This window comes from Pholis gunnellus, assembly GCF_910591455.1.
Source record: "Pholis gunnellus genome assembly, chromosome: 6".
NCBI lineage: Eukaryota > Metazoa > Chordata > Actinopteri > Perciformes > Pholidae > Pholis > Pholis gunnellus.
Window position 1 is genome coordinate 6,232,549 of NC_136532.1, and position 20,193 is coordinate 6,252,741.

The window sequence follows — 20,193 nt, forward strand, 5'->3', positions numbered from 1 at the left end:
ACATAGAGGCATGAATGTACATATGTATAAGAGATATACATTGTTATTCTTCCCCTCTGATCACTTATGTGTAATATACAAACCTGTGCAAAAATAATTATATGCAAAGAACACAGTAAGCGTTTTCCATTTTGTTTTATTGATCAATGAGAGATGACACACAGCATCACTAATCACACAACCATGTTCCCGGTTTGTCGCGCACACACACACATATATAAAAAAGGATGGTAATGTTGTACTGCCATTGTACCCCTGAGTATATATATGTTGATTCAGGCCACTTAAGAACAGGGTCAAGACGAGTGTCACGACATCTTAGAAAAGAGAGCAGAGAACATCTTTGCAGAAAAGCAATCTGAGGTATTAAGGAATGTTAGACTTACACATTTTGCATTATGTGTTGTGGCGGGGATTTCATTTGTATGGTGGCTCCACATTTGAATTGGCATTGATTGCAGAGACCGTGGTCTTTCTATACTGGGGGGGGGTCACCGTTTAGAGACTGTCAGACAGGATGTAGTTGATGGCCATGGCGAGGATGGGGGCTCCTGTTGGGACACCGGGGAAAGGACCGCTGGACCCAGCGATGTCAACGTGGGAGTACGGCAGAGGTGTGCGGGAATCCACACCATGCTGCGTTGGATATTCCGAAATAGAAGTAATACAAGTTAGTCACTAAAGTCCATATTGTACTTTTCACACTTACAGATAAATAACTTAGTGTGACAATATGTGAGCACCTTGTCGAGTCCCGAGGCCATGATGAGGAAAGCTGCAGGGGCCTGGTGTCCTCGAGGCGTCGCGGAGGACGGCAGGTTGTTGCTCTGCAGAATATCCTCGTACTCAGACTGTCCCTTGTGGAAGTCGTAGTCCTCTCGTCTGATATTGGACACCTCGAACACGTCGCCCAGCGCCTCTCCAGCTGCAGGAGAGCGGACCAAGACCACGAGTTAGTTAGTGGTGGAGGAAATGAAGCTGTCTGGAGCGTCACATCACTATGAAGCAGTTGTGCTGGACGTTTTAAGTCTTCTTGATGATGTTCATTTAATAAATGATGGTCCCATTTAGAGTCGAATAATAGACCATAAAACAGGGTATGCTTTAGGGCGGGGCTACCTTGTGATTGACAGGTCGCTGCCACGGCGTTGTCCGTGTTTTTGTCTTTAACCCTTTGGCAGTGTGTTTCCAGTTCATGAATGTTAATTGTCTTATTCTGTGTTTGTTATTCTTAGCTACGCCATCTTGTGACACTTCAGGTTGCAAAAAGCCAAGATGGCGACGGACGAAATGCCAAATCTGTGGCTTCAAAATGGCCACAAACCATTTGACAACATCACAGTTACTATGTCGACTTCTCACATAGAGTCTATCATCAGTTCATTTGTCCATGGGGGGCGTTTGTGCCAGATGTTAAGATCCTCTGGCCATGGCTGTCATACAAATGAACTTTCACTGTTAAATATATCTGTATAGTTTTCTCACCTTTCTGCCACTGAGCTGCATTTTTGTTGCGATGGGCCGGTCCGTTATCCATGATGATCTACACAGAAAATGTAAAAGAGAACTCAGTGCAAACAATGATTAATGCATTCGTTGTTATTTGAATGTTTACATATCAATATGTCCCAGTAAGTGGCAGTATTTCAGCCATACTTACAGAGTAGTTGGGTCCCATGGCTCTGATGGCGTGACCAGTCAGAGTAGCAATAGTAAACAGCTGAGGAGACGTCTCACGTACCGCCTGCAGACAAGACCATCAGAGTGAGAACGATAGAACTGCAGAAAATGAGTTAGGATTTTAAAATGATTTAAGAAGTATTAATAACAGGATGTTCGTACCTTCTCCTTCATCTCACAAAGCAGGTCGACCATCACCATGCGTCCCTCGGCATCGGTGTTTCCCACTCTCACTCTGCGACCCGCACGCGAAACCACCAGCTCATCGGCCACGTAGCAGTCTGAGAAAACACACACAGAGGGGCTCCAACACTGATCCCACTGACAGAAATCCAATCAGGAACATGCATGATGGGGGGGGAAGTGGGATTACACCGACCTGCACCGACACTGTTCCTCACCATGGCCATGGAGCCGACAACCTTCAGATGTTTTGGCTTCAGTTTGGCTAAAATCTAGAGAGCAGGAGGGGGTTAGGGAAAGAAGCAGTGCTGCAAAACTTAACAAGTGCATGAAACTGAGTCATGTTGGGTGGGGGAGTGTGTGTGTGTGTGTGTGTGTGTGTGGGGGGGGGGGGGGGGTCACTGACCTGGAAGAAGCCGGCCACAGCAGCAGCTCCACACTTGTCTCTGTGCATCCCAGCCATGAAACCTCCAGCCTTGATGTCGGCTCCGCCAGTGTCGTAGGTGATGCCCTGGAAAACACCACATACTTATTGAGCAGTCGCTCATTCCAGGTTCAGTTAAAATAAGTGTGCATCTGTTTCACATCATATTTTACAACATTTCCCTGTAATTCAGACTGACATCGGGCGTCTTTGGAAGCAGTTTGCACTTGACTGGAATTTAATTTGCTGTATATTATTTACCTACTTTCATACCGACTTAAATGAAATTTGTTAGATCACCAAACATTCACTGCTACGGTTCCACCTCAGGCATCTTTCACCAAACTACAGATTGATGAAGCAATCGTACGCAGCTCAAAAAAACCCATTACAAACATAAACCTATTTCTACATATTCTATAGCTTGTGCAACATAGTTAAAGTGTTTTCAATAGAAACACCGTGGGTCCAAAACTTCAATGTTTCATTGTTGTATGATGTGCATTTCTCTCCTGGAGAGTATTTAATCATCCAGAAGCGTTGCAGTGGTTCAGGACAGCAGCCTCTCAGAGTCTCCTCTCACCTTGCCCACCAACATGAGCGTCTTCTGGACCGGTCCCTCTCCACAGTACTGCAGCTTGATAACTCTGGCCTGGTGACGGGGAATGCCTGTATGAGGAGGAATCTATGAGTAAGTATGCAAACATCTTTTTAAAAATAAATACATTTAACAGTGTTATTAATAAGAGATATAAACTAAATATGTTCTCCTACAGTCGGCACAGCGGTTGACGGCAGCCAGACAGGGATACTCCTTCTCCAGAACCTTCACGTTGCTCACCAATTCCACCTGGAGGTTAATAAACAGACACATTGTTAGGTTTCTGAAGTGTTGGGGTCAGGAACTAAACACCCACACACTTGTCCTGGACTGAGTCTAAAATGGTTTCTACACATTTCCCTGATTCTAAGGAGGAACAGCAGAGGACTTTCTCCTAACCCAACAATAAAAGGATGGATCATGATATGCAGGTCGTTGCTACCTTCACGGGGCTGTCCTTGAAGAGTTCCTGGACGTAATCAGCCACACGAGGAGCAGCCATGCGTTCGGGGTCCGAGCCGCCGATGTCTCGGCATGCCAGTCTGAGGAGGGGGAAACAGGGCAGCAGGTGGTGAATGAGTCAACGCCACCACGCGAGAAAAATCTCAGCAGGGGGTGAGGCGACGTGTTTCCAACCCACCTCCCACTCTCCAGGGCATCGGCGAGCTCCACCAGTCTCCGTCCCTGAGCCTCCTGAGCCGCCCACAGACCCAGAACACACACCTTGTAGTCGGTGGGTTTCACGTTCCCCTCCCTCACTTCCAGGGGCTATTTTGGGGGGGGGAAGATTATTATTTTAATGTTAGCATGTTTTCAGCTAGCATCTTATATCTAGGTACACGCAGATACAACCACAGAACACATTATATCACCTTTTTACAGTGTGTTAGCTACGTAGTACTTCACATGACTACTTCTTTAAAACAGTCCACTAGCGGTCGTCCGAGGCGCATTAAGTGCAAAGTGTGAGATATTCTCTCACCATGTAGAGAGCATGAAGGGCCCCGAGTGCAGCCACCAGGGGGCTGTTCTTGTAGTCCTTGTGTGGAGGGCAGACCAGCAGGGGGCGCTGCATGCCTGTTTTCAAGGCCCTGAAAAGGACAAGCAGGTGAGCAGACAGTCGAAGAAACCAGCAATATGAGACACTAAAGGGGGGAGAGAGGTAAAAAAAAAAAAAATCAGCTCCTATCAACCAACCGTTTGATACCGTTGACCGCCGCGTCGCTAAAGCGCCTGACGTCGTCATAGTCGCGGTTCACCGGGCCGGTGGAGGCAAACACCAGGCGGTTACCAGGGAGACCAGGGACCTTCAGGACCACCACCTCCTCCCCGAGACCGCTGTCCACCTGGAGGGAGAGCAGAAGAGGAAAGTGAGACCACACATAGTGCTGGGCGGTATGACCAAAAATGTGTATCACGGTATTTTGTAAGATTCTGGCGGTTTCACGGTATTTTTTAACCCTGTTAAAGAGCGTTAGTTGTGGGTTGTTAATTGTTGTGTTATAAAGTTATAACCATGATTAGGGTTCCCTCTCAATACACATAACACAACTAGCTCCGACTGTAGCGCCACTAGCGGCGAAAAATATATTTTGCTGCGTGTTTGTGACCGCATTTGTTTCGGCTATGCGACGGTATGTGAAAAATTCATATCATACGGGAAATTAAAACCGGTATACCAGTAAACCGGATGAACCGGTTGAACCGGTGTACCGCCCAGGACTAACCACACAGCAACACTAGAAGAACACATGAAATACCAAGATGGGTGCTAATTCTGAGATTTGGAAGCAAAACTATGCCAGAGAGTAAAAACTTCAAAATCTCATCCTAACAGTACTGTCGTTGTTCACAGGAGTAGTCAGAGTTGATCCTTTGAATTGCTGCAGTGTCTACTGGTGACCTACAGTCAAGTCGTTTTGGGCTCATCTATCCTGTTCACCGTCTAGTAACCGACGCTTCAGTGGAGAGGTGGGAAATCTGAATCTAACCTGAGTTCACGTTGGGCTGAACACTGGTGCTAATCTCCAAGTTGGATTCAGAAAGTCCTGATATGATTACATTTTTTGAGATTCTTGAATATCCAGAATATATTTTGAAAAGAAAAGGGAGTATTTATACTAGGTAACTGAATTTAAAGTCACAATTAATCCTAAAAACTGTTTTTTTCCAGTGCTACATGAGACCGGCTTGTCATGTGAATGTAGTCTGGGTGTGATGGAGACAAAGGGGGGTCAAGTGAGGAAATGCATGTTTCTGTAGTTAGCGATTGGCTGCAAGTGGTGGAAGAACAGAGGCTTACAGCGCTGTAGTCCTGCAGCGGTGCTTTCAGACACTCGAGCTCGGAGGGCAGCGTGTCATGGCTCCTGGTCACCAACACGATGCCATCAAAGCTAAGAAGAAGAAGACATCATCATCATCATCATCTAATACAACTGTCTGGTTTAAGATGCACAAAATAACTTCCCAACAGCCTGGCAGCTAAAGAGGAAGTCCAGCGTTTCTGTCGATACTCACTTCTGGTTCTTGAGGTCGGTGGTCCATTCAACAGGCTGGATGCTGCACAGAGGAACACACAGAGAAAAGTTACTTCCTCTTGTAAGAGCATTGTCAGCAGTAGACAGAGTGATGCAGTTAGACTCAGCTTTTTACAAAGCGGGTTGATGATAACAGAGAGGGTCAAAGTGTGAAAACCAGCAAGACCTTTGAGACCTGCTTTCAGCTGTTTCACCAGTTTGTGCATAAAATTATAAAGTCTGATAAATCAGTCTGTTTGTACACCCACCAGACATTTCTGGCATCATATGACACACAAGGGAAGCAGAGTAAGATTGAAAGTGAAATCTCAGCCAACAAAAGAAAAAAAGAAAAAGCCTTTGTGGGCCCTTTTAGTGGAAACTGAATCCAGAATGATTTGACTTTTGCAACATGAGAGGATCAGATGTTCTACTTCAAGCTGTGAATGATCACACAAATGAAGCATCACGGATATATTAAATGACTAAAGCTAAATTAAATGTCTAAATTAAACCAATTGAAGAAAGCACAGTATACAACAGCGGTGTGGGGGGATATCATATTTAACAAACCCCTCTCTGGGTCTCTTTGTGCACAAAGCGCACGCGGTGGAAGGCTACACTTTAGAAAACCGTTGCACCCAGAACGAAAGAATCCATTTTTATAATGAAAGCAGATTGAATCTCACCTGGTGCACATTTTGTCTTCCTTCTCTGGTGTCTTCAGGGCGAAAGACAGCTGACAGACGGTAACAACGGCTCCTTCCCCTCAGTCCTCTCGGGTTGATCACATGATCCTTTAAGACGCACTCGTGCTGCCTCCGCGAGCTTCTCGCACCTCGTAATTACGAATGTTTAAGTCGAAAAATGCAACTTTTCGACCAACTGATATTATTTTTTTGTTCCCGTTGGATTTCCTTTAGTGTTTATTTATGTGTATTCATGTGTACTATCCACATAAGTGGAATTGTTAATCAAGCTAACGGTTGTCGTGTCAGGTTAGCGTAATTTCCCACTGTACGTGAAGACGCATTTCAGGATACAGTAGGGAGTTGTAGTTCCCACGATTGATTAAACGAACGACGCATCTGCATTTATATGATTATACGACTAATATAGGAATTATTTCTTTACACAATATAATGTAAATAACGGCTACACTCTGTCATTAATCACCGCTGAGAAATATATCTCTCCTCTGACTGGACTGACCTCGTGAACTACAAACACTAACCGGAAGTAGATAAAACCAGCATTTTCTGTGCACAACCGGAGGTGAGTATTAACTAGAGACGGTACAAAGGGCAGCAAAGAAGTAGCGTTCTTTCAGTAGCAGGTTACACTGTCACGTTCCTCTTGATATAGAGTTTTATCTCAGCTAAAAATCAAACTGCAACGCTTCAGTTCGAGCTGCAGGTAGGCAGGAGTTAACCGCTACTGCTGCCGTGTTCACGCGTTTATTGTCGTGATTATGATGATTTACAGTGATAGCGGGCACTGATAATTGTGTATTGTGGCACAATATGCTGACATGATTTATACTTGACCCATTTCTGGGGCCTCCTCTCGACTAACTGGTTTGGCTACAGAGTTGAGCTCTGGTGTTATGAGTGTCGAGAGTTTAAAACTTCTCCTTCAGAGAGTTAAAGTCAGAGGAGTTTATAAATATCATAGGTAGGCCTGGGGAAGTTCAGCATTTTGAACATACAATTGTTTTCTTTTTTAATAGTACCAGAATTGTGTTGCCACAAGTTGTTTTTCATTACATTCAAGTTTTCAGCTGATTCAACTTCACAGGACCACTGCTAAATAAATCAATAAATCGACTGGACTTTAATCACTGAAATGTTTATTTTAAATAAAAGATTAACAAGGAAAAATGGCAAACTGTCTCTGGTTCCAGCATCTTAAATGTGCAGATTTACTTTCTCTTGTATAGTTTTAAAATTCAGTACCTTGATTCGGAAACAGTCTTGGGCACTTTGCACTATTTTAATTAATAAATTAAAATAAATAAATAATCATGAATAGGATGATAAAGGGAGGTTTTGATGTGTGTGTGTAGATTTTGAGTTAATGACATGTGAATTCAATTCTCTCTCTACTCGTCTGTCATCTGCTTTCCTTCCTCTCCTCCTCGCGTCGCTCTCACTCCCTGGACAGATGAGACTTCCTCTTCGCTCCTTTTGCATCCTCAGGAGTTTGTTCTCTCAAAGGCGACCAGCAACGAACCCACAGAGGCGAGGCCTGAGCGGTGCGGCGATGCGTCTGGTGCAGTTTCGACGGCGTGGTGACGGAGGGGGCGTCAGGGTGGGAGTGGAGCAAGAGGGTGATGGGCTTGGCGTGGTGGATCTGAAGGCGTTCGACCCCTCCATGCCCTCGACGATGAGAGAGCTGCTGGAGCTGGGGGACGAGGGTCTGGAGCGGGCACAGAGGTATCGAACGCATACAGTCTTATTACTAAATACATTCGTGTTCTGTTTGGACTCATAAATCACTGTCTTCTTCTTCCTTATTAATCCTCATAATCTTCTTTAATTGCTTTACTTCATCACTAAATCATTGTCTTCCTCATCATCTTCATAAATCATCGGCACGGTTACCGTATCCTCCCTAAATCATCACGTTTTTCCTGAATAAATGTAAATCAACCTTGTTTTATCATTCTGTTTCATCGTCTCAAATCATCGCCTCGTTTCTAAATCAGCAACCTATTGTTTAATCACCTTCATAAATCACGCTCATCGTAGAACGCAGATGGTAAATCGTCTCTTCTTCAATCATCATCTTGTTCCTGCATCAACACCATTTCCTCAAAAAACAACTTCCCCTTCTTGAGGAATCATCTTCCTCCTAAATCATTAAAAGCATTTCATCTTTGTGGTGAAACATCTTCCTAAATGGACTTGTTAGTGTAGCATCTTCTCCCTCCATCCCGTCTTTATTACTACAGCTTCATCTACCTCAGCATCCTCCTCTTCCTCACTCCTCCTCTCCTTCAGAGCCTTGTCGTCCGGTCGGTGTGTGGTGGAGCGGTCAGACCTCCAGCTGCTGCCTCCTGTGTTGGCCCCAGAGAAGGTGGTGTGTGTGGGTATGAACTACAGGGACCACTGCCTGGAGCAGAACGCCCCGATCCCCAAAGAACCAATCATCTTCAGCAAATTCCCCAGCGCCATCACGGGGCCGTACGACGACATCATTCTGCCCTCAGAGAGCCAGGTGAGAGCGAGGGGCCAAACTTTATTTATGTCACTATTTCAAAGGAAAAAAAAGAGGTGACAAAGTGTTCTACATTAATAAAAAAAAAAAAAAGGTGGACCAGGGAGATATGAGAAACAGAAGACAATAAGGCAGAACCTAAAGAAGTTAGACTTTCTTCCAGGTCAATACTAATATTATACAGTATGTACATGCTTTATAGTGTACTGTTCTCGTGATTATATTAACAGGAAAATAAGACATTACGTGTGGGGCTGGATGGCCTTAAACTTTATTTGTTTTCCAAGAGCCCCTCAGAGCTGTCTCACCAACATTTGGATTATATTAAAATGTTGTGCAGGTGTGAGCAGCGACTTTATTGCACTGCATTGCACTCAAATCAAATGTTACTACAGACTACAAACCTGCTTCGAACTAGCATGTAGTTTGTACCGTTGCACTTGCTTCCTCTCTTGCCTGACTGAAGGAGGTGGACTGGGAGGTGGAGCTGGCCTTTGTGATTGGACGAGGAGGAAAACACATCAAGGTGAGCGTCGCATCAGCACATCCGGCGGCCTCGCTGGTGAAGGAGCGCCTCTGACTCCGCCTCCTCTCCTCTTCACTCAGGAGGAAGACGCTCTCTCCCACGTGGCCGGCTTCACTGTGGCCAATGACGTCAGCGCGCGCGACTGGCAGATGAAGCGCAACGGGAAGCAGTGGCTGCTGGGAAAAACGTTCGACAGCTTCTGTCCGCTCGGCCCCGCCTTAGTGACCACCGACGCTGTGAAAGGTGAGAGGGAACAAACATTTCTGATGCATGTTTTATCATATTTTAGATTATGGCAAAATCAATACAGAATACATAAAAACATCTTAAGGTGTACTAAAACCCTCCAGTGTAATAAAAATAATATGGGCTACTTTTATGTTCCAATTGAACGTTTACAAGCTTGTGATAACCAAATGAAATGTACGACCTTTAAAGATTTAACACCTTTTTCATGGTCAAACTGGTCAAAGATGAATGAAAGCCTGCAGGGAAAGTAAAATAAAACAGAATATTTATTAAGCCCAAGAATTTATTGGCATTTCTGACACATATCTGTCGATACTTCCCAGCATTACATTATATATATATATATATATTACATTTTAATAATATAATCACATAATGTTACCTGGACCCTGATAAGCAGCACAAAATTGATATATTAACCAATAAAAAACTTAATCAATTTAAGTTTTTGCTTAAACTAAGACTTCACCAACATGAGATGATGAGCTTCCTACAAAAAAACAGTCCAGTCTTACTTGTAGTCTACAAACCACACACAAAAACATAAATCTCATGTTTCTGCCTTTGGCAGGCAAGAACACACATTCAGGAGCTGTGTAAATTAAATTCAGGTCTTTTTGATACCATCCCCCCTCCAGATCCTCACCGCCTGGGCGTCCGCTGCCTGGTTAATGGAGACACGGTCCAGAGCAGCAACACCGATCAGATGATCTTCCAGACGGAGGCGCTGGTCGCCTGGGTCTCAAAGTTAGTCCAATCTGTCTCTGCAACTTCACAGATTTACATAATATACTGTACACACACACACACACACACACACACACACACACACACACACACACACACACACACACACACACACACACACACACACACACACACACACACACACACACACACAACTTTGACATTGTTCTTGCTTCAGTAACTCTAGCTCAGAGTGCTGAGTTTACATTCAAAAGATTATGCAAATGTGGCAGAAATGAATCCAAAAGAGGAGCGCTGTGCGTGCAAATGGCCTCCGTTCTTTAAGGACCTCCAAGCTGAAATTACATGCTTCAACTAAGACCTTCCCGCCACCACTGCCACCCTGTTTGCCCCGAAGGCATCCTGACCAACTGGAGCGTTCTCTGATCCGAGAGGCCGTTCTCCTCCCTCGGCGGACTCACTGGTGACGACGCCCACGGCCCCTCTCACAGGATCTCTGTTCACTCAGGGAGACTTTGGGGAAGTTGTGCGTGATTTGAATCTGCTGACCAAACTCTACGAGACACACTTTCCACAGTCAACAGCAAGTCATGCTCTTTGCTGCTCCTGAATCTGAACCTCCATCGTGTGTGTGTTATTTTTTTCCTCCTGTCAGGTTTGTGACTTTGACTCCAGGAGATGTTTTCCTGACAGGCACTCCTCCAGGCGTGGGTGTGTTCAGAGATCCACCTGTATTTCTCAAGGTGATTTAATGAGTCAAAATGCATATAATGCACATAATGAACGTAGGCTAAGATGCAGAGTTTGAGAGACTCTGTATCGTGTGCAGTGATTTAATAGACAGAGGGGGTGGTTGAGTTTAGGAGTAAAAGTTGTATTTTAACAAACTGTCTTTCCTTCCAGAAAGGAGACGTGGTGGAGTGCCAGATCGACCAATTAGGCTCCATTATCAACAAAGTGGTGTAAACTGCTGACAGCAGCCACAATCCATGAAGGAATGTCAGCTGTTAAACAAACTGCTCTGCTTCACACAATGAACTACTATTTCCATTAAGTGTCATTATTGATTGTTCTTCTGATAGAATCTATTGTTATTCGGAGTGTTTTTATTGGTGATGCTACAGTAATTGCAAAGGGAGGAACACGCGGTATTTTTACTCCAGGAAACTGTAATTACGTGACTCGATGTGCTGTTTGCAGCTTGACCTCAGCTATTGAGTCACAGTCATCACCAGCTGTAAAAATACCCCTGTGCATCAGCGGCCGCCCACTCGTGCTATAGAGCAGAGGTCCTCAACCCTTTTTGCGCCACGGACCGGTTTCATGTAAGACAATATTTTCACGGACCGGCATTCAAGGTGTGGCGGATAAACACAACGAAATAAAATGATACGATCGGCATTAAAACAAATATAAAATGCATAAATAAATACAACTCACAGTAACGCTGAATCAGTGGAGCCCTGAGCTTGTTTCTCTGCAACGAGACGGTCCCATCTGGGGGTGATGTGAGACAATGACACGCGAAGTGTGTTCCTCATGTCCAGACTACTTTGTTTTGTTTTGATTGCTGTCGCTGCAGAAAATCCCACTTCACAAAGATAGGATGTGTGAAATGGAAGCAGGGTTTTCAGTGCTTTTGTGGCGATCTCAGGATATTCAGCCTTGATTTTAATCCAAAACACCAGCAGAGTTGTTGTCTCAAACATACTTTTAAGGCCACCGTCATTTACAGTCTCCAGCAGCTGATCTTCATCTGTCGCCACATATTCTGCAGAGCGGGTTTGAAGCGTGAGAATTACTCCTGATATTTAATTAGACTCCTGATATTTTCTGTTAAATGAAGCTTTCTTTGTCTTGGAAGTTGTCTGCTCTTCTTCTAGCTCCTTAGTGCCCTTTTCCCCGTTGTAAAGAAGCTCTCCAAAAGTGTTTTACTCATTTCCGCTAGTTTGCGGGCTTCATTTTTGAGGTAACGCATCACGTGACCGAGACAAGCGTCTTGACATGTGTCAAGAGGCTCAGGCAGATGAAATTGTGAGAGAATCCGGTCATTTTTCAAAATAAAACTTAAAAAAAAGAAATCAATAAAACGGAAATAATATAATATTTATTCTTTCTGTGCGGCCCGGTACCGGCCCGGTGGTTGGGGACCACTGCTATAGAGGAAAAACTGTGAACCTCGGGACCCTCTTTAAAATGTAAAAAAATAATTTTAATTATGTTTATTATTCATGATGAATTGTATATAACACTGTTCGACTAACTTGGAGTTAAAAGCATAAAAAGTGAGGAATTTAAGCCAATTAAAAAAATGTGTTTAGAGAAATCCCCGCAATGAACGGACTCGTTTTACAGTTAAGTGAGTTGACGTTTTTTAATGTATAGATTACATCTGGCAGATTTGGTCCTAAGTAGCTAACATTTCTCCGAGGGGGAAGAATTCGAGGTTATTGGTTTTGATCGAGCACACCAACCAACCAACCAATAATAAGTTATGACCGGCTCTGCCTCCTTAACTCCCCAAAGTTCACATCTTTCTAAATGTGAAGACCGAGTTGAGACAGATATATTCAAAGAAACTCCTTGTAGGAGCCAAATGTGGTGGTGTTGTTTTCCGTGTATACGTTGGGTGGCGCTATACTATCATCCTGTGCCTGTCTATATAAGCTGTGTAAATCACTGGTGTTGGCAGGTGTTTGACCCCGGAAGGGCAAACGGTTTTTGACCGCTTTATGCGTTACAGTTTCCCGAACTGGTGTGTTTATGTCGGTGGAAACAAAGGAAAATAAACAAGCTCTCATCAAACAAACTGGTCAGTGAATATGTATGTCAAAGCTAATCTAGACGCCCCACGCTAGCGCGTCAACCAGGTCATTCCGGAGGGAACGACACCTCAGTGGCCTACAGAACAGGTCTGGGCTTCTTTAACATTAGTCAAAAACCTGGCTCAAGGTGGATCGTTGTTTTGGAAAACATCGGCACGTCCGGGACGCGGCCATAGAGGAAACCAGCACGAGGAGGGATGCTCGGAGCTGGTCGGGTCTCTGGCAAGGTTGGAGGACGGAGCTAACGCTAACGCGGCCGTGAAGCATCGGACCACCGGATCATCGCACGGCGCCCAATGCACAGAGAGGAATCCAGCACGAGGAGGGATGCTCGGAGCTGTTCGGGTCTCTGGTAAGGTTGGAGGACGGAGCTACGGAGCTAATGCTAACGCGGCCGTGGAGCATCTGACCACCGGATCATCGCACGGCGCCCAACGCACAGAGAGGTATGCGTAGCGCTACTCTGTTTTTAGCCATTTACATTGTGTGCACACACAACTGGACATAAACCCAACGCTTGGTTGCCGAAGCGTGCGGACAAGAACAATAGACTTTGCATTTTGACATTCTATCATGGAGAACCGCGAGGCGGTGTTGGACTATACTACCGGGACTGCTGTGTTAATTGAGGGTAAACCCAGCTCTATGTCTGGTGGTGTTGAAACGCAAAAACGTGTAGTTAAGCGCACTGCAAAGGCGCTTGCTAACAAATTAGAAACGTTGCAAAATAGTAGAAAAGCTAAGCTAAATAAAGCAAACACCATAAGAAAATCAATACAATATTTATTGTCTGGGGATGATAAAACACAGGTATCAAATGCTCTTGGAGGACTGATTAAGGTGTGTGATGAAGCAAAATGCATGCATGAATCTCTGTTGGGTTTTCTGCCTTGTGATGAGAGGGAAAAACATGTAACATGGTTTAAAGAAAAAATGCTGTCTAATGATGAATGTATTGCTGGTACAAAACTGTGGGTTTCATTCAATGAAGGTACTCTGTATGAAAATGGTAATGTTGAGGATGGTATTAATCCAAATGACAGTGTTTCTAATGTTGGTAGTAAACACTCAAGTCAAAGGAGTAATACAAGTGGTAAATCCGGTACCACGTCCTCTGCACGGATAAGGGTGGAGGCAAGTAGAGCCGCACTTATCGCTCGCGCATCAGCTTTAAAAGAAATACATGCTTTGGAGGAGCAGGAGCAACAGCTGAGGAGGAAAAGAGAGCAGCTTGATTTGGAAGCCAAACTAGCTGCTTCCAATGCTATGTTGGCAGTATATCAGGCCTCTGATTTTAAAAGTTGTTCTCAAGGACCTTCAGATGGCATGGCTTCCTATTTTGAACGGGGAAAAAGGAAAAGGGAATCTGTCAACTGCTTAAACCCTTTGGCAAAGGAATACAAACCGGAGGGAAAAGCAAAGACACAAAATGACTTGACAGACTGGCCGTTACCACCTGATAAACCACGATCAACGGATGTGCGACCAAAGGAAATTGAGCAATGGTTTAAAGTTACTTCGCAACCTCAATGCAGTCCCAGTGAACAACAGCAGGATAAGAATATACTGGGAACGCATCAGCTCCAGTACCAATTGACGACGGCCCAGTTAAAGGAGGAAGAAAAGCATTCTACAAACCACCATCAAATCAATCTAAATCCACCTGGAGACATACTTGCCATCATGCACAGGCAAAATGACATAACAGCAGCTCTGGTGCACCAGCAGCGTTCATCATCTCTGCCACCACGACAAATTCCCACATTTGATGGGGACCCTCTCCAGTACAGAGCCTTTATCAAAGCCTTTGAACAAGGAGTAGAGGAAAAGGCTGGAAGAGCAGATTGTTTATATTACTTGGAACAATTTACAGGAGGACAGCCGAGAGAACTGGTGCGCAGCTGCCAGCATATGGCTCCGGAGCGTGGCTATGCAGTGGCTAAGGGACTTCTTCAGGAACACTTTGGAAATCAGTATAAAATTGCAGCCGCATACATGGAAAAGGCATTGGCATGGCAAACGATAAAATCTGAGGATGGCAAGGCACTTCAAGCGTATGCTTTATTCTTGCGTGGCTGCTGCAATGTCATGGAGGAGCTCCAGTACATGCAGGAACTGGATATGCCTGTACACATGAGAGCCATCATAGCAAAGTTGCCATTCAAAATGAGGGATCAATGGAGGACCACAGCTCATGGCATTGTAGAGACGGCTAACCACAGAGCTCACTTTATGGATCTGGTCACATTCATTGAGCGTCGTGTCAGAATTCTTTCTGACCCTCTGTTTGGTGACATACAGGACCCATCAACCGGTGTTACTGGGACAAGGACTTACGACAGGTGTAAATCCCAACCCAGCAACAGAGGGACGGTAAATATTGTTGCCACCGCAGTAACCTCTATGGACTGGCCTGAGGAAGCTATGGAACCAACAGCAGATACAGGGAAGGCCGAAAAGGCTGGATGCCTGTGCTGTGCCCATAATCACTCATTGGAGGAGTGCAAGCAGTTCAAGGGAATGAAGCACAAGGAAAAGCTTGACTTTCTGAAGGAACAGAGAGTTTGCTTTGCATGCTTGTGTGTTGGTCACATGAGCCGGGACTGCGAAAGGCGCTTGTCTTGCAAAGAATGTGGTAAAACTCATCCTACTGTGCTTCATATCAAAGGACAAATACCAGCTTTGGAACAGTTAAAGGAACCACCTAATGACCAGCCAACTTCAGTGAAGACATGTGGATATACAGGGGCCGGTAAGGACCGTTGTGGACTATCGATTCTCCCTGTAAAGGTGAAATCTGCAAAGGGAAATCACATTATTCAAACGTATGCCTTCCTGGATCCTGGTAGTTCAGCCACATTCTGCTCAGAACATCTAATGCAGAAGCTGAATATTACAGGCAAAAGAACCAACTTCTTGCTACAGACAATGGGGCAGGAAGCGATTGTTCCAGCGTACACCTTGAGTGGTTTGGAGATATCTGGTCTGGACAGTAATGAATTTTATACTTTACCAGATGTTCTAACTCAGAGGAGCATGCCAGTCACTGCTGACAACATGGTGACACCTGAAGACCTCACTAACTGGCCGTATTTGTCACAAGTACACATCCCAAGCATAAAGGCAAGCGTGGACCTGTTGATTGGAACTGATGCTCCCAAGATATTGGAACCTTGGGAGGTCATCAACAGCTGTGGAAATGGCCCGTACGCCATCAGGACAGTGCTAGGATGGGTTATTAATGGTCCGCTGAATGGAAATAGTGGTGCTTTAGGGGCAGAGATTTCCTCTGCTACGGTGAACAGGATAACTGTGTGCAAACTGGAAAAAATGCTGACCAATCAGTACAATCACGAATTCAATGAAAAGGCGGAGGAAGAGGAAATGTCCAGAGAAGATCTCAAGTTTCTGGAAACCATGGAGCGCTCATCAGTACTTCAGGATGGGAAATATTGTTTGAAGTTGCCCTTCAGGAACCAAGAGGTCTATCTGCCCAATAACTTTGCTGTGGCTAAACAAAGGATTCAGGGGTTGAGAAAAAGATTTCTTAACAATAAGCATTTACACCAGGAGTATGCAGGTTACATGAATAAACTCATCAGTAAGGCCTACGCCGAACAAGTTCCTCAGCAAGAACTGCGTTGTGGAAAAGGGAAGGTGTGGTACATCCCCCACCATAGCTTCCACCATCCGAGGAAGGGATCCCTTCAAGTGGTGTTCGACGGTGGAACCATGTTCCAAGGAGCATCGTTGAACAGCGAACTCTTGAGAGTTGGAGGAAGGTTGAGCAGAGGAGCAATGCATGATGAACCCAAACATCCACTCATCCTCGGCAAGGATCAACAGGGATCTATGCTCATTCTCAAGCATGTACACCAGAATCTGGGCCATGGTGGACGGACTCATACACTGTCCACGGTGAGGAAGAGGTTTTGGATCACCAAGGCCAATTCTGCTGTCAAAAGGATCATTGCTGAATGCAGTTTTGGTAGACGCCACAATGGAAGAGCAGAACAAAAGATGGCAGATCTTCCTATGGGTAACTCAGCTTTGCCACCTGAAGTGTTCAAGCCTCATGACCAGTATGGTAGAAGACGATGGAAGCAGATGCAGTACCTCTCAGATCTTTCTGGAAGAGATGGGTAAGAGGTACTTACCCTTGCTCCAAGAGAGGCAAAATGGAACCAGAGGAAAAAGAGTTTGGTTGCTGGAGGTATTATGGTAATCATGCATCCTTCAGCTCCTCGTGGTTCATGTCCACTTGACAAGGTTCTGAAAGTTTTATGGACAAAAATGGACTACTGTGCTCTGTGAGGTTACAGACCAAATATAACATCATTGAAAGGCCAGTCAGAAAACTCTCTTTGCTACAGGGAGTGTAAACTGATTTGTCTGTAAAGCACTTGGTCATAACTTAACATGTTTGGCTCCTTTGTTATATTTTGTTTGAATTGTTATGTCTGTCTGGGTTAACAATTAGGGGCCGGTGTGTAGGAGCCAAATGTGGTGGTGTTGTTTTCCGTGTATACGTTGGGTGGCGCTATACTATCATCCTGTGCCTGTCTATATAAGCTGTGTAAATCACTGGTGTTGGCAGGTGTTTGACCCCGGAAGGGCAAACGGTTTTTGACCGCTTTATGCGTTACAGTTTCCCGAACTGGTGTGTTTATGTCGGTGGAAACAAAGGAAAATAAACAAGCTCTCATCAAACAAACTGGTCAGTGAATATGTATGTCAAAGCTAATCTAGACGCCCCACGCTAGCGCGTCAACCAGGTCATTCCGGAGGGAACGACACCTCAGTGGCCTACAGAACAGGTCTGGGCTTCTTTAACACTCCTGAAATAAGTTACTTTGCATCATAAAGAAATAACATTGCAATAAATCTTACCTTCGTTAAGATTAAAGTGTTTTAGAGAGGTGTTCATTCAACTATATTACAGTTTTGGGGAATATAGTTTGTGGTGCATTGAGTTATAATGAGCGGTATGTTTAATATTTAGTCTACCGACATTGTGATGACAAAGTAAACACTTCTCAGTAATACAGTTCAACAACACGACGATGATGAATTTGAATCCACACCAACAGGATTATTGTAGGACGGTTGTATTAGACCGATTGTAATCTTAAACTCTATCCCAGTACAACTAAGTATGTAGTATATCCAAAACTTTATACAATACTATTTCTGCATTATACAAGAACTCTAAATACTTAACCGTTTTATACTAACAGGAAATCACACAATATTTACGCCGTAGGTTGATCAAACTGGTTGAATGTGTTATTTTTAGTTTATAGACCGAATGTTTTTAGGATGCTGTATTTTGTCAACCTGCCTGCATCAGTGTGCAGTATGGCTTTCACACCTAGCTAGTGAGGAGGCATGTGTGAACAGCACTGAGGCTCTGACCCTCGGTTCAACACCGGGTGGCAGTAGAGTTTCACAGTCGACTGCCGCTTTTGGTTTGAGTTAAAAAAGGACAAAAACAGCCGCGCTGGCTCACGACTGTGTAAACGGACGGCTCTGAAGCATCGATTTGTCTCCGCGCCTCGGTGTTAAAAAGGTCCACGTCGAAACAGACTCTCCGGAGGTCTGAGTCAGCACACAAAGATCTACATTCAGGAGGAGAGCAAGCTACAATGATGAGCTGTTTGGAGGAAATCATATTTATGAGAAGCAGCATAATATATGAGTGTAAACCATTCAGTAAACAGTCTGTGCACAAGGAACCCATTCAGCTCGTGTGTAGCAGGCACATTTCTTTATTGTCAGCCTGAACATTGCTGAACTGATCAACGTGAGAATAAAGCAGAACTAAACTTAATGTTCGCGTTACAAACTAAAACTTCTGCGGCCTTCGCTGCAACATAAACATGGTCGAAAACACGAGCCGCACCGAGTCCTCGCAGCTGATTGCAGGGACTTCATAGCTCTCGTCTCCTGTGGCTTTATGCTAATGCTATTACTAAAGATAAACTTAAAATCAGTGTCTCATCACTGAAAAATCAAAATGCAATTAACCTAAAAAGGCACGAGCGTCCCTGCTCAGCATGCATCTCAACCCCAGAACACGAGCTTCTCTGACGCGAGCAGAGGATGAGGTCAGACTCTGCAACACAACAAAGCCCTTGAGTCACGCCGCACAGTTAAACACATTAATTGAAGAGGTATTGGGAGATGAAGCGCTGCAGCTTCCGCCTGTTTTCCGACAACTGGAACAAAGGGCCGACGCCCAGGAAGACGCCTCCTCTCTGACGCTCCTCCGAAAGGACCTGAGGCGAGCACAGACACAGCACTGTCAGGGCACACGCAACCGTGACGCCTTTTTATTTACTCCCCTTTATTTGAACACTGCGAGCTCTGAGCCTTTCTTATCTTTAGTGGTGGGCTGTGAAAAAACCCACAGAAGTAATAACGGAGATAAAAACAAGAACACCAGAAAAGTGTGAAACAATAAGGTGAAATGGGAGAGCCAAACTTCAGCCTTTTCTGTTGTTTTACAGGTTCATGAACACTAGAAGCCCCCCCCCCCCCCCGTATTGACCTGCAGATGTTAGAAATCAAGCGGAGTGGAATTAGCTGTGGAATCCTTTAGACAAGCCGGATAACGACCACTTCTGACTGACAACCTTGATAAGAAAGTTAATAACGGCCTCCTGAGATCTTTGCAGATATATGGGTCAATGATGCTCTATTTTTAAAAGGCAGTGATTCCCAACCCACAGACTGATGGATGCAGATCTACTTTATTGAGCTGAAAGGCTTAGTGGTAAATTGTGAGAGCGGGGAACTTGTGCCGAAACCCTGATGAATATATCTCTGGATTAAAAAAGAAAGGCCGCATCAGAGTTACGAGGGAGCTGCTGTGTTCTCCATTTTTATTTTATGACTAGAATCAGAGTGTTTCTCCTCAGTTCTCTGATTTTAAGTCGCCGTTTATCAGCTACGTTGCCCTCCTCCTTTTTTTTATTCCTTGCTGCCGTTTGCAGAGTCTGTGCAGATGGAGATAACAGACGCTCATTCAAACCATTTGCTTTCCTTCTTGCACTTTATGATATAAAAAAAAACTTTTGCCCGTTAATCCATGGCAGTAAACGGGAAGCCTTTATCTGAACTCGTCAAAGTTGAGTCCTCGGTTCATGGTGCCTGAGTGGAGTGTTTTCATATCAGGTCGCCTCACAACTCGCAGGGAGAAAGGGAAATAAGTCACAGAGGAATCCTCAAAAATAAGTCACCTTACAAACAGGTTCTCCGCA

The 20,193-nt window shown here is 44.6% G+C and overlaps 3 protein-coding genes across 4 annotated transcripts in view; 1 reads left to right on the plus strand and 2 right to left on the minus strand.

Moving 5' to 3' along the window:
• Positions 1-116: 116 nt before the first annotated feature.
• LOC306697920 (putative aminopeptidase W07G4.4) lies at positions 117-6,167 on the minus strand. Its single transcript, XM_079162019.1, has 16 exons — positions 6,094-6,167; positions 5,406-5,447; positions 5,191-5,281; positions 4,086-4,234; positions 3,871-3,979; positions 3,529-3,656; positions 3,331-3,430; positions 3,062-3,137; positions 2,871-2,956; positions 2,270-2,374; positions 2,060-2,135; positions 1,843-1,961; positions 1,661-1,744; positions 1,486-1,543; positions 744-925; positions 117-636 (listed from the first exon to the last, which is right to left on the minus strand). Exons 1-16 carry the CDS (start codon positions 6,102-6,104, stop codon positions 499-501), a joined length of 1,554 nt encoding a protein of 517 aa, XP_079018145.1. The 5' UTR covers positions 6,105-6,167; the 3' UTR covers positions 117-498.
• Positions 6,168-6,697: 530 nt separating this feature from the next.
• Positions 6,698-12,889, plus strand: fahd2a (fumarylacetoacetate hydrolase domain containing 2A). Of its 2 annotated transcripts, XM_079161980.1 has the most exons (8): positions 6,698-6,820; positions 7,568-7,839; positions 8,407-8,623; positions 9,090-9,149; positions 9,230-9,392; positions 10,037-10,145; positions 10,762-10,849; positions 11,010-12,888. In XM_079161980.1, exons 2-8 carry the CDS (start codon positions 7,568-7,570, stop codon positions 11,070-11,072), a joined length of 972 nt encoding a protein of 323 aa, XP_079018106.1. In that variant the 5' UTR covers positions 6,698-6,820; the 3' UTR covers positions 11,073-12,888. The 2 variants fall into 2 exon arrangements, with proteins under 2 accessions (XP_079018106.1, XP_079018105.1); XM_079161979.1 differs by lacking the exon at positions 6,698-6,820 and having other exon boundaries at positions 7,227-7,839; positions 11,010-12,889.
• A 6,203-nt stretch (positions 12,890-19,092) lies between these two features.
• gpat2 (glycerol-3-phosphate acyltransferase 2, mitochondrial) overlaps positions 19,093-20,193 on the minus strand; it is a gene marked incomplete at both ends in the record, with an annotated part of 30,052 nt that continues 28,951 nt past the window's right edge. Inside the window, one exon of the mRNA XM_079161629.1 lies at positions 19,093-19,209. Within this exon, the coding sequence (XP_079017755.1) occupies positions 19,093-19,209 (117 nt within the window). The remainder of the gene's footprint in view (positions 19,210-20,193) is intronic.